Genomic DNA, 16,399 nt, shown 5'->3' with positions numbered 1-16,399 from the left:
AATTGATAGTTTATGAGCCATTATTAGTTGTGTCCTAACATCCATATCTTATCATATCATATCCATTAATCTCGAATCAGCGTTTTAGTCTTAATTTGCTAATTTAAATTAAATGCTACAAACATTAAGTTAACATTAAAACCCATACTTTCACATTACGGATATTAAGAAGTAGTGAGGGAGGGTTTCTTTTTTTTATTTCGAGCAGGCTCTTTGGAAGCCACCTATGATTCTGCTCTGGATTGACAGCCACAAGCCCCGCCCACTCCCGTTGAGTGACAGCAATGGGCGGAGTCAGCGCCTCCAAAGGAACGGGGGCGTTTTCGTGCGGGTTTGCGGAACGGGCCGTTGCGGTGAATGCGTGAGTGAGGTCCTAACAATCGTCCCCCTTTTTGGGGACGGAGAGCACGGCGCGGAGGAGAAGCAGCCGGAGAAGGTAACATGACATCTGTTCATATTCCGTCCTGCAGGAGAAGGTGTCAGTGTGTGCATGGCTCTGCATTCAGAGTGCCATTGTCGCTTCATCTGTCCTCGCTTCTCCTGCTGCTGGAGGGTGGGATGGAGTCCGACAGATGGGGGCAATGATTACAAAATGTCTAATTAAATGTTTTAACGGGATACTTATAGACCATGACACTTCAAATGTAGTGTTGCCATGCTAAATTGGAATTATGACAGTGAAAACATTCTGATAATTGTAATTTAAATCGGTGTCCGTTTTTTGTTGTTATCATTGCATGTCTGACTGTTTAGCTTATTGCAAACGGACCTCGCAGAGCAGCAGCAGCAGCAGGCCTGCTCTTGCAAGTGGCTATCAGCCTTTCTAGATTCAGTTTTAAGATAAGGGACGATGAGATGGGGTTTATGGAAATGTAGGCTAAGCCGACTGGACCAGAGTTTTTAAATCTGTGGCCTAAAACATCATCTCATCTTGTTTGAAAATGTCATTCCTGCAAGCGAGGTTGTTCATGGCTTGCTCTGGGTTGTAAGATTAAATTGTCATCTCTGGAAAAAAATGAAAAACGAGCAGAGACAGGTGCAGGGCCAAGACTGTTATTTATTAATATAGTGAAAGCAGTGCAATGACAATAACAGCATGGCCTTGGACTCTCTCAGACTCTCACAGTGGGATTCAAAGGGAGATATTTCACTTGCATTTGATAGTGTTCATATGACTTGCGTCAAAGAGTCTTTTGCTACTATGTTTAAAATAGATTTAAGTGCTTTTCATGGCAGGGGCTCTTAACAGCTGCCCCTGTGAAAACCTGAAGATGTTACTTATTGATAAAGACTATTTGCAGGACCCAAAAAGCTCTAGTGAAGGATGTGTTTTTGCTTCTTGCCTGTGAAGACTTCTTCTTGCATGTCTACAAGTCCGTGTGTGTGATGTGGTGATGTCACAGCTTTGTTACAGGAACAGAGAAGCCTTGTGTCCTCATGATTAATTCATGTCCAGCTGCGGGATAGAGACAGAAGCAGCCAGTCACACACAGACAGGAGCACGTACTTAAAGGAGGCTGAAATAAGTAACTACCGGTCCGGTAGCCAAGGAGACAGGGGGAGACAGGTCGTCACAGAAATGGGTATAGCCAGGGAAACAAAGCAAAAAGCAGCTAAATATGAATCAAGGGATGCTCTCATCATCATGGAGCGTTCAGGCTGCAGAGCATCCTGCTGAGAGGAATCAGAATCCGGTTTAAAGTAGGTTCACATACAAGGAATTAGCCTTGGTGGATGTGGTGCATGCACACAGTTAAAGAAGATACATTGGGAGTATAATATGACAAAATCCTCAGAATAATCAAATAAAACATGTGCCGTATTGTTATGGAAGGTGGAAAGGTGTTCAGATATTAAGATAGATACTTTATTAATCCCGAATTAGGTATTTCTTTTGTTCAAGCAGCAGTGTGTTTACTCATTAACATATTTAAACGGTGGAACATACACATAGGATAGTATATAAAGAGGTAGCTTTGTGTACAAATGTGCACAATGTTCGGAGGGTTGTTCAGGACTGACAGTACTTAGATGAATTTAATAAAAACAGATATTGTTTGCATGGTGGGGGGGCCTGTAGCAGACGGGGGGAGAAAATGCATCTGTTGTGCGTCGCTTCTGCATCCTTTTCCTCGGCTACACTCTGAATGTCAAGCCCCACTGAGCAGAACAGGCTCCAGGTCGTCATGGAGACAAGAGCAGACCCCCGCTGCAAACAGAGGCAGGTAGTCAGTGTGTCTTGGCCTGCTGCGAGCCGAGGAACGCCCTCTGCTGTCCACCCATTGCATCAGACCCACAAGGGGGGGGGGGGGGGGGGGGGGGGGGGTTAGCTACCGTCTGAAGGTCTGAATGTGAAACGCTGTGGAAACGAGCTCTGGGGACGCTCTCTCCTCGTGGAGTGCTTTATTTCAAGACTTTGCTGTAGGCATGTTCTCTGCAGAGGAGTGCATCTGCTGTGCACGGACAGAAATATCAACGTGAAAGAATTGATTCTGTTTTCTCTTCCAGAGCCTCACACATCTGTCTCTTCTTTTGCCCTGTGCCACTTTCACATTTCCACATCCCATTAATCTCTCTATCCCCTCATTTTATTTCTTACTCCCTCTTCTTGGCTCAGCCTCTGCTCCTTTTCTACCACGACTCTCTGTTGCTTTCCCAATCCCACTTCCTCTGATCTGTGTCCTCTCTCTGCCTCAATCCCAGATAATTCCCTCTCTGTGGAATTGGAAGATTGCAACAGGCGAGAGCAAAAGAGAGATTATACTGTCAGATTAGTAGACAGGAGCAGCAATACATAATCTCAGCACACACACACACACACACCACAGTGTCCCTTTCCATCACGTGCACAAAGCTTTTGCCACATTAATAAATGCACGAGCACATAATCAGACACTTGTTGTTTTCCCTGAAACAGCTTGTTTAACCCTCTGTCTTTGACCTCTGACCTGCAGGGCAATGTGCCATCAGCCACTGGGGGGCATCTGTCCTTCTGTGGCCTGAAACATCATCTCATTTTGTTTGGAAAAGTCATATTTGCAAGCGAGGTTGTTCATGGCTTACTCTGTGTTGTACGATTAGAAAATGGACAGTAGCAGGGCCAAGACTGCTATTTAACTATATAAAAGGAAGCAATGCAATTAATAGACGCACATAATCAGACACTTTTTTCCCTGAAACAGCTGTTTAACCCTCTGACCTCTGACCTGCAGGGTGATGTGCCATCAGCCACTGGGGGGCATCTGTCCTCGCTGCCACCCCTTCATCCTGTAAAGCTTTTGGGACAGGAGTGCGGGTGCCCCTTCCCAACACTGCAGCCCCACTGGAGTCACCCGTGCCAAAGCTAGGTTGCGTGAAAGCAGCGGAGATGGGCAGCCCGGGCAGCCCCGGCAGCCCGGGCAGCGAGGTGGGTCTAAACGACCCGGTGGAGCCCACTTCAGAAGCCCTGTGTCCCGAGTGTGGGCAGATCCACCGCAGCTGGGAGAACCACCTCTACAACTACCGCCTGGAGGTGGACGACGACCTGGTGTGCCACATCTGCCTGCAGCCGCTCGTTCAGCCCCTGGACACGCCCTGCGGACACACCTTCTGCGCCCGCTGCCTGAGGAGCTTCCTGAAGGAGAGGGACTTCTGCCCGCTGGACCGCACGAGGCTGCAGCTGCCGGCCTGCCGCAGGTCCAGCATCCTGGTGCATAAGCTGCTAGACAAGCTGTCCGTCTCCTGCCCTTTGACCCCCCTCTGCTCCCTCAGCATGCCGCGGTGCGACTTGGAGGCTCATCTCAAACACAGGTAATGAAGCCCACATGATGAATGCACACATGAAAGCCAAGTCAAGCAAGATTTCACAAGCCCTTCGGCAGTGTTGTAGCTGTATGGAAATCACTGACATAATTAACAATGAGACCTAGTGTGTTATGTCTAAAGGTGAAAAATATTTAGTCATTCAAAAGACAGTGAATTGCTAGAAGTTAAATGATTACACGCTTACATTTTAGCAAAAGTTTCAACAATTCATCGGTTAAATCTTCTCAAGAGAGAATGATTTTCTAATTTGTTATCCCATGGTAGGTAATGAAATACTTTGAAGGGTACGTTTGAGGAAGAATTTCATCTGAAGACACTTTGGGCCCATTTTTTCTCCATTTTCTGGATTCAACAATGTATCTGTTAATGGAGAAAATAATTGACAGATTGAAGAATAACTCTAGTTACATTAAAAAAAACTGAAAAGAGTTGCGTTTGAAACCGCTCCGCCCTCACAGTTAGCTTGTCTCTGCCAGGAACTCTTAAGGATGTCCTAGTTCTTAGCCCAGAGCATTTAGACTCACCTGCCACCCTTAACCTAAAGGTTTTCCGTTCCTTTGGCTTTTGGCCCATTTGGACCAGGTGCTGTGAGACCCTGAGGGGATTATTGGGCTGGATAGGTCATGTGACGGGGGATTAGTGTTTCCCTACTGTACAGCAGTCATGGGTTGACTGACCAGGAGCTCCATATTCTCATTCTGCCATCATGCTGAGCAACTTCAACACCAGAGACCTTTTCAACCACTTCTTCTGCGAGACAGCCAAAGGCAACCCTGGCCTGTGGTGAGTCCGACACGGAGGGTGTGGGTCGGCACAATCATAATATAATAATAATGGCACTTCACTCTCCACCTTTCCTTCTGTGTGTCTCTTTCTGGATCTCTCTCTGTTGCTCTGTCCTGCTCTGAAATGCAAGGTGGTGTGTGATTTTGATAGTGCTTCAAAGTTGCCATAGGTTAGGCTGCTGTTGTTGGGTGGATTTAGTTTAAATGCAACATATCAGAGGATACTTAAAAAAACTATACAGTGTGAGGAAATGCTACTTTTCTTTGTACAAACTTTTGTTTTTTTTGTACTTAGCTATAGTTGCGAGGACAAATACTGTAGAAAAATGTCTATTAACTGTAGTTAAAACAAATTAAGATGGTGTCTTTGATAAGAAGCCATCCATCCTAATTGGCTTTCTTATTGACCTGTATCCAGTGACGACCTAACACCTTCATTAAGTAAAGTAGATGAACCATAACAAGCTCACCTTAACAGGCTATTGCCAACAAGGTGTCTATCTTTTCTGGTTAGCTGTTTCTAACCCTATCACGTTTTGAAGGAGGGGCTAACCTTTGTCGCTTTAGGAAGTCACTTCACAGTCAAAAATAAGCAGAAAAGAGCCATTTTAAACTCAGCATACTGACTCTGTTAACACGTCTGTAACAGCAATATGTCTAAATGTAACTAACGTTTGCTAAAATTAGCCTCTGTAAGCTTCCAGTCACAACAGACAGGCAGTGAAGGTGTTATTCTCTCTCATCTGCAACGTTATTGTAAACAGTCTCCTTGTGCAGCTTTTATTCAATCACATGAGCAGAGTGGTATGTCTCAGCGAAGGTTGCACGCATCCTGTCGGTGTTGAAAGGACAGGGAAAGGTGGTTTAAGAGAGATCAGACGGGGTTGATCTGAGGACTAACGTGACATTCTTCAGTGGAGATTAAACCTCTGAGCCACGGAGGTTTGTCGCTCCTCTACTCTGCAGGTCTTAGATAGTAACAGGAGTCAGGAGAGGAGACATGAGATTATAAAATGAGAGGTCAAGCCAGGCCACGTTGTTCTGAGGTGGTGAAGGTGAGCTGGGTGATCTGATCACTGATGGTGAGGCACTGTCACTCCTCCTAAAACCAAAGTGCTCGGATTGGAGCGTCTATAAAAAGGTTAGATTTTTACATTTTGGTTAAAAAGTTTAATTGTTTTCCTCTCAAAACTATATATTTTGGTCTTGGGGGAAATGGTGAAAGATGCATAAGTGAATTCAGAATTAGAAACAACACCGCTTGTTGACTGTTTTCTATTTTAAGATTTGCAAGAGCATCGAATCGTAGGACAGCGATATACATTTAAATTATTCAAAGGTGGGGTATGTCATTTTGGAGAAACCAGCTCCAGTGCGCTAGAATTTGAAAATACACAACCGGAGAAAATCTGCCACTTCCTTCAGACTTCCTTACAGAGCCCCTCCTCCAACACACACAAACGCGCACATGTCCAATGAGGGCACGAGATAAGTTTGTGCACAGATGGAAGGCTGACAGGCAGGTAGGCCATCCAGTTATTTTAGCCGGGCCGGCTCAGATGATTGGTCGTGCTTGTTACAGCGCCACGGCTTCCACAGATGACATTTTATGTATTTATTGTCAAAGCATTTCATATATTCATTGCTATCGGGATGTTAAGAGCATTCCATGGAATATAACAAAAAGTGTATCTGAAATAAATTACATACCCCACCTTTTAGAGTGAGACCACATCGATCCCTTTAGTCTGTCTGTGTTTATTTTTAATTGTCTCTCAAGACTTACTGTTTGTCGGACATAAATCATTTATCCATCTGTTTGTTTTCATAGAAAGAACTTCTCAGAATAGCTGAACTTTTCAACTGTTATGTTATTATCCCATCATTCAGCCAAAAAATGTGCTGATTTCAGCTTCTTATATGTGAGTTTTTGCTGTGTATATCCGTTTTGTTCACATCGTCATGTTTGAAACTGCTGGTTGTTCAAATCAATCATATTGTTGAGTTTGGGAAATTGTGAGGACATCTTTTAACTATGTTCTCATTTCAATTAACTAATACATCCAAATAAACTTGTTTGTACAAATGTGTCTGAAATTGCAGTCACAGATGTTCATATACATTCATTCTCGTGTATATATATATATATATATTCACTGTAAACAGCAGTTTCTCTGGTATTTTCTATAATCATCAGTGTGCCTTAATACATTGGGATCTTTCTACAAAAAATACTTCTTCACCTTTTCTGCTGAATTCCTCCATGTGGCCCCTAACGAGGGGACACACAAACAGAGACTCTCTTGGTTGAATCAATTGCATCACATTAAATTAAAGGTCCAGTGTGTAGGATTTAGGGTAATCTATTGGAAAATGATATTCATTATGAGGTCATCATTAGTGTTTTAGTTAGCTTATAATGAGCCCTTCATACCTACATCAGAGTGATCACCACCATGTGCTCAGAAAGGACCAATCAAACGCTCTAGAGATGGCCTTTTACTTAACCTGAAGTGGAGGGGTGTTGAGTTTGTTGCAATCTGCCACCTCGCCACTAGATGCCGCTAAATCCCACACACTGGACCTTTAACTGATGCTGAACCTGATTTTCTTTACACGTCAGATGGACTAACAAACTGACGCCTGTTGCTTGGTGAAAGGTGTCCCGGGACGAGGAGTCAGCAGACGAGCGAGGACGTCCCGCGGTGTGAGAGCGGGGATGAGCGCGTGACGGTGACCAGCCCCCCCAGGTCGCCCCGCTCCCCACAGACCGTGCTGAGGGACCGCACGCCCACGCCGCCCTCCGGGTCTGATAACACCGCCGTCACTGGGTCCGTGTGGACGGACGACGCCGGCTTCGACAACCCCGCCTTTGAGGAGAGCACGGAGGAAGAAAGTGAGTGGATCTGGGCTCGTAAGTAGGGTTAGATTATCAATGAAGTCAATACAGGTTAGATGAGACAAAATGTATCAGACACTGTAGAAATAATCCTCACCACACCGGGTTCGAATCCTTCTCGTGGCTTTTTGCTTCGTTCTTTCTCCCCATTTCCTGTCTCTTCTCATCTACAATAAAGGCACAAAAGATCATCTTCAAGAAAAATTAATTATCTATCCTTTAATGTCGCTCCGTCTCTAGGTGTGGTAGGGATGGAGTGTGTGGTCCCCAGGGTGAAGCGGCCCCTCAGTAACCCCTGCATCCACCTCCTGCGATCAGTCAGCTCCACCTCCTCCGGCTGGGACTGCGCTGAGTCTCCGCCCCTTTCTGCTGAAGAAGGTATGACATCACTTCCTCAATTTGGATCAGCATCTTCCTACAGAGCTGCATAATGAGTACTTTTACTTTTGCTACTTTAAAAAGGTCCCCTATTATACTGTTTTTCATCAATATATTATAGGTCTCATAAGGCGCTTAGGTTACCTTGGTTGGTGATTGGCTAATGGTTACACAAGCCACAAAATCATGACATAAAGTGGCCAAAATCTGATCAGCTCATTTTCAGACAGGTTTTTATATAAATGGATCAGGACAAAAAGAGAGAGAATCTTTTTTCCTGAAACTTTCAGAGGGGACACATGTTGATGTAGAAAAGACAAGAAAAAGTGGATTTTGCATGATAGGTGACCTTTAAGTATCTTTTGATTCTGCTTAACTAGTAACAGAGTATTCTTACACTCTTGTACTTCTACTTTTACTCAAGTACAAGATCTGAGTTCTTCTTCCACCTCTGCAGGGCTGAATAATAGGACAGGATAATCACATCCAGGCTACATAAGGATGAATTTGGAGAATCAGCTGTGTAATGTAATGTTTTGGTCCATGTAGGCTGTGTGAAGTTGCCTTCGCTTCCCGAAGGAGAGATAACTTCCATCGAGGTCCACCGGGCGAACCCGTACGTGGAGCTGGGCATCAGCGTGGTGGGGGGGAACGAGACGCCGCTCATCAACGTCGTGATCCAGGAAGTGTACAGAGACGGAGTCATCGCACGGGACGGGAGGCTGCTGGCCGGGGATCAGATCCTGCAGGTAACACTAACAGGTCACATTTCATACAAGAAGCTTCACTTTAACTATCAGTGGTTGTTTTCACTCATGTTAACTTTAGCTGTTATGGCAGACAGTAAAATCAGTTTATAGCTTTGTAAATTTGATAAGTAATTTTCTGAATTATTTCTTAGGATTTTTTCTATATCTAGCAAATATCCTTCCACTAAATAACTTTTTTTGCTATTGTTCTACCTATTAAGGCTGCCATAATCAACATTTGTATATGAATAATGCATGTTATGACTACTTATATGTACAGTAAGTTGTGAGAAATAGGATGAAAATGGTTAACCAGTTTTGCAGTACCTCGATTGTAAGGAGCATTTTAGCACAACCATTTTCTCAGTAGATTGAGGAAACCCAAGCTTACCTGCGAGTGAATATTGGAGTTATTTGTCAGATAGCCAGAAACAGAAGACTTCAAATGTGAATGCTCATATCAACCAACAAATTAATGCATGTTTAAAGATGAAATGCCCATCCTTTCCTCTGACCTGTTTTCTCTCAAGGTGAACAATGTGGACATCAGTAATGTCCCCCACAGTTTCGCCCGCTCCACCCTGGCGCGTCCCTGCACCACCTTGCAGCTGACGGTGCTGAGGGAGCGGCGCTGTTCCTCCAGGGCGCCTCCCTCCTCTTCCTCCTCCTCCACCCCCGCTGTGCCCCACGCCCCCTGCTCCACGCCCGAGGGCGCCCCCTCCAGCCCGGCCACCCTGAGGATCACCCTGAACAAGAGGGATTCCGCGGAGCAGCTGGGCATCAAGCTGGTGCGGCGGACGGATGAATCCGGAGTGTTTGTGCTGGATCTGCTGGACGGAGGCCTGGCGGCGAAGGACGGCCGGCTGAGGAGCAACGACCGGGTGCTGGCGGTCAACGAGCAGGACCTCCGGCACGGCACCCCGGAGCAGGCGGCACAGATCATACAGGTGCTTCTTTTGGTCTTTCTATAAGTAACTAAGAACATGAAGAACAAAGAATCAGGATTCCCAGAGAGGGGACATTTACATTGTTACAGAAAAAGTAAAGAGCCACGGTGAGGAAATGTTGAATATGGTTAATCTATTTGGAGAATTGTAAGCTGTACTCTGCTCTGTTTGTGGATGTGCTTTTATTGTATTTTTGTTGAATTAGTTAATTTGCAAATGTAATTATATTCTTGGTCTGTACTTTAAACTGATTTCTAGTAACTGCACACTTTTTATGCATTATTTCGTAATCTGCCATATGTCTAATGTTGGGGAATGTTCGGTTGTGTTTGTGTAATGTGATAAATGTAAAACATCACAAAACACTACCAATAATAATTACAAAGTGGTATATATATATATTGCACATACGTAATATTGCACAACAGAGGTGTATAGTCAGTGTAGTGCATTTGAATGAGTAATTAAGTCCATAAAACTGTGTCTCCCCAGGCCAGCGGAGAGCGAGTCCACCTCACGATTTGCCGACCCGCCAAACCGGCTTCTCCTTCACCGCCTAAATCCGGCTCCACCCGAGACCTCTACTGCCTTGATCACTTCCTGCCTAACCACAGCTGCACCCCGAGCCCTGTGCCCGCCACCCTCTCCCGCTCCAGCACCCACAGAGTGAGCAGTGTGTCTGAATATATATGTGTGTGTGTGTGTGTGCGCACATTGGGTCAGAAAAGACATGATTTAGCATCAACAAAATGCAAGTGTTTAGTGATTATAAGCAGTTGGTTAGATAAATATGGTTGATTTTTGTTTGGACATGAGTGAAAGCTGTACCTGTGTGTCCCCAGGACCTCTCCCAGTGTGTGACCTGTAAGGAGAAACACATCACGGTGAAGAAGGAGCCCCTGGAGTCTCTGGGTATGACGGTGGCTGGAGGGCGGGGCAGTAAGAGCGGGGAGCTGCCCATCTTTGTGACCAGCGTCCAACCACATGGCTGCCTGGCGAGGGACGGGCGAATCAAACGAGGTGAGCGAAGAACAGGAACAATTCAGATCAAGAACATCAGAAACTAGAATATGCAAGTCCTGAAGAAAATGCGGTGGGAATGCTGTATGTTAGTTATGTAAGGGGGGTGGAGCAAAGTGTGCATGTCCTAATTGAGCTGCACGTTGCGATGTAAAATGAGGGAGAAGAAGCCAATGAAAATATGGGGCAGAACATACAGTATGTTTTTTTTTAAACATAGATTTTATTATTTTCATGAACTACAATACAAACAAAGTGTCAGAGAGGTCAAAAAGGATATACATTACAAAGACCGTGTCAGGGTTCGGATCAATAGTGGCTTAGTGAAGGGTCTTATAGGTAGTCCATTTTCAAGTCCTGATTGAGTCTTTCCATATGGAGTATCTCCTCCATACAGTGTGTTGTGAATGCTGACTCAAACTACAGCGTCTTTTTCCTCCTCCTCCAGGTGACGTGCTGCTGAGCATCAACGGGCAGGACTTGACGTACCTGAGCCACAGCGAGGCGGTGGGCACCCTGAAGGCGAGCGCCGCCTCGCCCTCCGTCCAGCTGCGGGTGCTGGAGGTCAGCATGGTGGTGGAGGAGCAGGACCGCGACGAGCTGCTGCCCCATACACACGACAGCGACTTCGATGCTAACTGGTCTCCATCGTGGGTCATGTGGCTCGGACTACCCAGGTGGGCACATCTGAACACCTGGGACGATATCATCTGATATATATAATGTCAAGATAAATTGTCGCTTGATTAATACAAATATAACATCAATATATCAGTGCATTAATTACTGTCTGTTCAGGTCAACATTCAGGGTTTGTCTTTGAATTCAGCCTGATTGGTTATTTAAATGTTTGGTAGGGTGACATTTTACAATTAGTTGCAAGGTTTAATTGCCTAACAGAAATCAAAATTAACAAGAAATTTGATAAAATCCTCCCAAATATGGTGATTTCCTGATTCTCTTTGATATATATCATTATAAACTAAATATATGTTTTGGTTTCAGACTGACAAAACATAACATTTAAACACTTAAATCACCTTGGACTTCGAGGAACTGGGATGGACATTATTGACTATTTTCTGTCACCTTATAGACCTGACGATTAATCGAGATAAAAGGCAAAGTATTGAATAATGAAAATATTTGTAAGTAGAAGTTTTAGGAGATGAATCATCATCTTTGCCTACTCTCTCCCTGCAGCCTCCTGCACAGCAGTCATGAGATCGTCCTGCGGAGGAGCCACCCGGGCAGCTGGGGCTTCAGCATCGTGGGGGGATACGAGGAAACCCACGGCAACCAGGCGTTCTTCATCAAGACCATCGTCCTCGGAACACCTGCGTACTACGACGGCCGCCTTAAGTGAGTGATCAGTTCATCGTGTGACTGTCTGTGGCTTCTGTTAGCATGAGTAGGTAGATAAACCGTGACCTTCAGTTGGTGATCAATACTGTAAGAGTGGCGTTATGATAAACCACGAAGAACAACGCACATGACATCACTATGTAACACTTGCTCTTCTATTGGCTCGCGCTCCAACATATTGTACATCATAGGCTAAGGGGCGGGACATCTTTAAGCGGTTGATCAATCACAACAGAGCTGGCCAGCTAACCAGAGCAGACTGGGCTCTGGTTTCAGACAGAGGGTGAAAAGAGGTGCTGTAGCACAGGCAGTATGAGAAAAATAAAGAGTTTTTTGAACATTAAAGCATGGAGACATGTCCCAGTAGAGACACTACATACCGATATGAACCTGACAATGTGCAGAATAAGGCCCCTTTAACTGTAATTTCAAGCTTCCTGCCACGCTGACTGTCTTTTCAAATGTGTTCACATGATGTTCTGTAACAGGCACCTCCCTCCTCGCTGTCAGGTCCTGTTTATAATCCCCACTGACCTGTCTCTCTAGGTGTGGAGACATGATCGTGGCAGTGAACGGCCTGTCCACAGCAGGGATGAGCCACTCTGCGCTGGTGCCCATGCTGAAGGAGCAGCGCAGCCGTGTGGCGCTCACTGTGGTCTCCTGGCCCGGCAGCCTGGTGTAGTCGCGGCCAAAACCACACAGAATGTTTCTATATTGGGAACGACCTTGGCCAAAGTGAACTGGTACACACTACTGTACATCCCTCCATACCGGGCTTAACCAGGACCAAAAGCATCCAGAACTGTAGTAGACCCAGCAGGACCAGGTGGGAACTGATCCAGACCGTGCCATGTCACCTGACAGACTCTCACACACTGCTGTGCTCATATGGTCATGTTGTTATCACTCCTGCAGGGGGGACATGGTACTGCAGGCTCTGTGTTCACCTCACCAGGCAGTCGCTGTATTCAGGTGGATGCATGGTAGACATATTAAAGTAAAATTAGCCATGACCCTCCATCATCTAGGATAATGACTTGTAATCATGATGCTCTGCAGCACCATCCAGCTGAATAAGCCTCGGGCCTTATTAGAAAACCTGCCGCACCCTGGGGGGGAGGGGCTCGACTGCCCTTAGGCCTAATCACCATGACAACCAGCTGTCCCATCAGCCGGAGTTTTATACATGTGTGTGAATGTGTATACCGTTTGTTTAATAAACATTTCCTTCGAAGGATTAATGGCTCTACAGCGTGCTTTTTAACTGGGCAAGTGGGAATTGTCTGTTAATGAGCAAGAGGCAGTTTACTAGGATATTGCTGTGTTAAGGAGGCTTTATTTTCATATTTCCTGAAAGAAACTATAAACAGAAAATCATAATGTGAACACGTGCAACCAGATATTTATATAACGAAGCCTCAGGGTTTGTTGGTTTATGGTTTGTCTTTTAGACGTTTAAAGGCCTTTGTCTTGGGCAGCTTCACAGTGAAAATGTTGTAATGCAAAAATCTCTTATTGAGACACTGTGAAACATGCCAGGGCTGGTTCTTCTTCGGAAGCAGTCTCTGCAAGGGGAACACACCAATAATTATAATACAAGGACAACATGGAGCGGAGAAAAGTCACATTTACTATAAAAAAATTAATTTAAAAAAGATGCATTACCTTCAGCTTTCTCTTTGCTGGGTCATGCACCACTCCATGTCGCCACAGGCTTTCCTGATAAAAATGAGACCAGTTAACATCTACAAAAATAGAAGCAAGTTCATAGATTAGTCAAAAAAAGCTCAAAATAACATTTCATAACTAGCAAGGTATTGATTCAGTTTATAATGTTTTTTAAGTGTTGTAATATCTGCCACAAGCCAATGAGAATAGTTACCATCTACACTGTAGCAGCATTTTAACGGTTTATAGTCACCCAAAACATTCAATGTCTATAAATAAATAGTTCAGTTTTGAATGTGTTAAGAGTTTTGTAATATTTGACAGAAGCCAGGTATAATACAAGGTTACTGGAATCTAGTTCGTGCTGTTCAAAACACCTTAAATGTAATAATTAGCACATCATGCAACAATTAATCTCCTGTTTCTCAGGATAATCTCAAGACTCATTCAGCCCAGTTCCTACTAACAATTTCCCTTAGTTTAATATAAAACTACTTTACATGGAGCAAGGTCTTCATTATCCAGAGAAACACAAGAAGCAAAGCCTTAAGCAAGTAAAACCCTAAGCAAAGCATTTCATATCAAATTGCAGGCCTTACCTTCATGGTGAAGCTCTTCCCACAGCCAGCGTGCGAGCAGCTGAAGGGCTTCTTGCCTTGATGCTCTCCCAGCACATGACTGTCCAGGTTAAAGCCATGAGTGAACGTTTTACCACAGCCGAGGCACACCAGCATCCACTTGTGTTGACAGTGGACACGCTTCGCGTGCTGTTCTTTGAAATAGGCTTTGTTAAACACCTTGTTGCACTCTCCACAATGCACCTCCTTGAGGACCTTGACTAAAAAACAAGAAGTATTAAACACAAGTGCAATGCGAGTCATATTAACACTTTGCAGCATTACTCGTACCTTTATGTTCTTTTCTGTGCTTCAGATATTCTGTCCACGTCTTTCCCTGCAAAGTACACGCTTCATTCTCACAAGGGTAACCTGCAGAGGAGAGTTTTGTTAAAAACACACAAATAAAATCAGGAATCAAATCTTTATGGTTATCAACCAACCTTCATGCACTTTCTCATGATGCTTCAGCTTTCGGAGGGAGAGAAATTGTCTTGTGCAGCCACTGACAGTACAACTGCATTAAAAGATAAATAAAAGATCAGATATTACATCGCCAAGGACAGATACTATTGCGTCAGATGTGCAGCTACTCACGGGAAAGCCAGAATCAGGTGTTCACCCAGATGGGCTTTCAGTTGGTTCCTCTTGCTGAAATCATTTCCACAGCCCTTACACTAAAACAGAACAATGAGCAACACTACATCATCACAGTGAACCCAAACCTATGTGTGATAAAGATACAATGGCTATTTGTAGGATTATTTTTACTCGATATAGCCTATCCTTGTGCTGGTGAACCCGAGCCATGTGGTTCTTCATGCTAGTGTATGTCCCAAAGCCTTTGGAGCATCCATCAGCCAGACACCTGGAGACCAGAGAGGGTAACAGTTCAAAGCAAAGCCAAGGTTACATTTTATTATAATAACCAGGCATTTAAAATAGGGAACACAGTGGCTTACTTGTGTGGTTTTTCTCCACTGTGATTGCGCTGATGTCTGCTGAGTCGATAGCGAGCGCTAAAGCTCTTGTCACATTGCGAACATGTGAAGGGTTTCTGAGATTTGGGGAAACATATGTCACATTACTCCACTTTCTCATGTAACTTCTTCTGTTTGGCCACTTACCAATCCTGTGTGTTTGCAAAGATGAGCCTCAAGCCTCCATGACTTACTGAAGGTAGCTTTACAATCTAAAAAAGAACAAACTAAGCTTTTGTGACTTTGCAACTTCTCTTCCATCTTTAATAAGAGATGTCAGTTGTTGTGTTTTGGTCACAGACAATGCTATAGTTGTAAAGGGGCAGGACATGTACTGACCTCCAATGCAGCAGCACCACCTGTGCCTAATTTATCTTATTGGGATGTACCAATTAAAGCAGGGACGGGGGTGTCCTACTCCACTGAAACTGAAAAATATGCAAGTATTTTACTACGACAAATGGATATTCTTTTTTTAGACACTTGTGCAACATATGATATGCTAAGAAGATTTGGGCCCCTGAGTGTAATCCCATTGATACTCAAACGTTATAAATGTCCATGACTCTTTCCTCCACATTGATTGATTCAGGCTCTAAAAATGTCACCTTGGCTCCTTCAGTGTGTTTCCCTATCTGCTGATCTGCTGTGCAGGGAGAGAGGCGACTGTCTGTCTCGATTAATCACACACACATACACACACACCAAGAATTTACTGCTCTAATCTTAATCTTATCAACCCTCCAATATTGTTTTCTGATAGGTGTGATTTATTGTTTTCAGAAAGTAGACTTCAGTGAGATCCTTTGAGACCAACAAAGCTGAAACTAAATCAACCTTTCTAAGCCTTTAAGCATTCACACACAGACAATAAACACAAATACCGATATTTCGCAAATGAAGATACTTGTGAGGTTTGATGACCAGTAGCTAATGTTTGCTACTGTTAGCTTACTTTAAGAACATGATGTAAGACACATTAGATTGTTTCTTTGGTCACTTTATGACACTATTTCAGCTAAATGCTAAACAATGTCACATTAAAGCTATGCTAACTTTAGCTAAACAGTAGCCACTGTAGCTGCAATTGACAATAATAGTAAACGCTTAAACAGCTGTATCAGTAGCACAAGAAGAACAGTCATAAACGAGCTAAGTGACTCAGTAACTGACTCATGGAGCAATAT

At 44.2% G+C, this 16,399-nt stretch overlaps 2 protein-coding genes across 3 annotated transcripts; one reads left to right on the top strand and one right to left on the bottom strand.

Annotated features, from left to right (window-relative positions):
- Window positions 1-317: 317 nt before the first annotated feature.
- lnx2a (ligand of numb-protein X 2a) lies at window positions 318-13,193 on the top strand. The gene is made up of 11 exons (XM_034150749.1): window positions 318-436; window positions 3,213-3,789; window positions 7,250-7,485; window positions 7,729-7,866; window positions 8,416-8,615; window positions 9,146-9,562; window positions 10,055-10,228; window positions 10,405-10,582; window positions 11,031-11,259; window positions 11,786-11,944; window positions 12,494-13,193. The coding sequence occupies exons 2-11, from the start codon at window positions 3,368-3,370 to the stop codon at window positions 12,627-12,629; spliced, it is 2,289 nt and encodes a 762-aa protein (XP_034006640.1). The 5' UTR covers window positions 318-436; window positions 3,213-3,367; the 3' UTR covers window positions 12,630-13,193.
- Window positions 13,194-13,263: 70 nt separating this feature from the next.
- On the bottom strand, window positions 13,264-15,544 carry gtf3ab (general transcription factor IIIA, b). 2 transcript variants are annotated; one of them, XM_034150769.1, is made up of 9 exons: window positions 15,360-15,544; window positions 15,195-15,289; window positions 15,004-15,100; window positions 14,830-14,909; window positions 14,676-14,749; window positions 14,524-14,604; window positions 14,215-14,453; window positions 13,613-13,692; window positions 13,264-13,512 (listed from the first exon to the last, which is right to left on the bottom strand). In XM_034150769.1, exons 1-8 carry the CDS (start codon window positions 15,471-15,473, stop codon window positions 13,615-13,617), a joined length of 858 nt encoding a protein of 285 aa, XP_034006660.1. In that variant the 5' UTR covers window positions 15,474-15,544; the 3' UTR covers window positions 13,264-13,512; window positions 13,613-13,614. The 2 variants fall into 2 exon arrangements, with proteins under 2 accessions (XP_034006660.1, XP_034006651.1); XM_034150760.1 differs by having other exon boundaries at window positions 13,613-13,666.
- Window positions 15,545-16,399: the final 855 nt, after the last annotated feature.

The sequence above is a fragment of the Trematomus bernacchii genome, unplaced genomic scaffold, assembly GCF_902827165.1.
Source record: "Trematomus bernacchii unplaced genomic scaffold, fTreBer1.1, whole genome shotgun sequence".
NCBI lineage: Eukaryota > Metazoa > Chordata > Actinopteri > Perciformes > Nototheniidae > Trematomus > Trematomus bernacchii.
The sequence above is the reverse complement of the archived record's forward strand: the minus strand, read 5'-3'. Positions and strand labels throughout refer to the sequence as shown.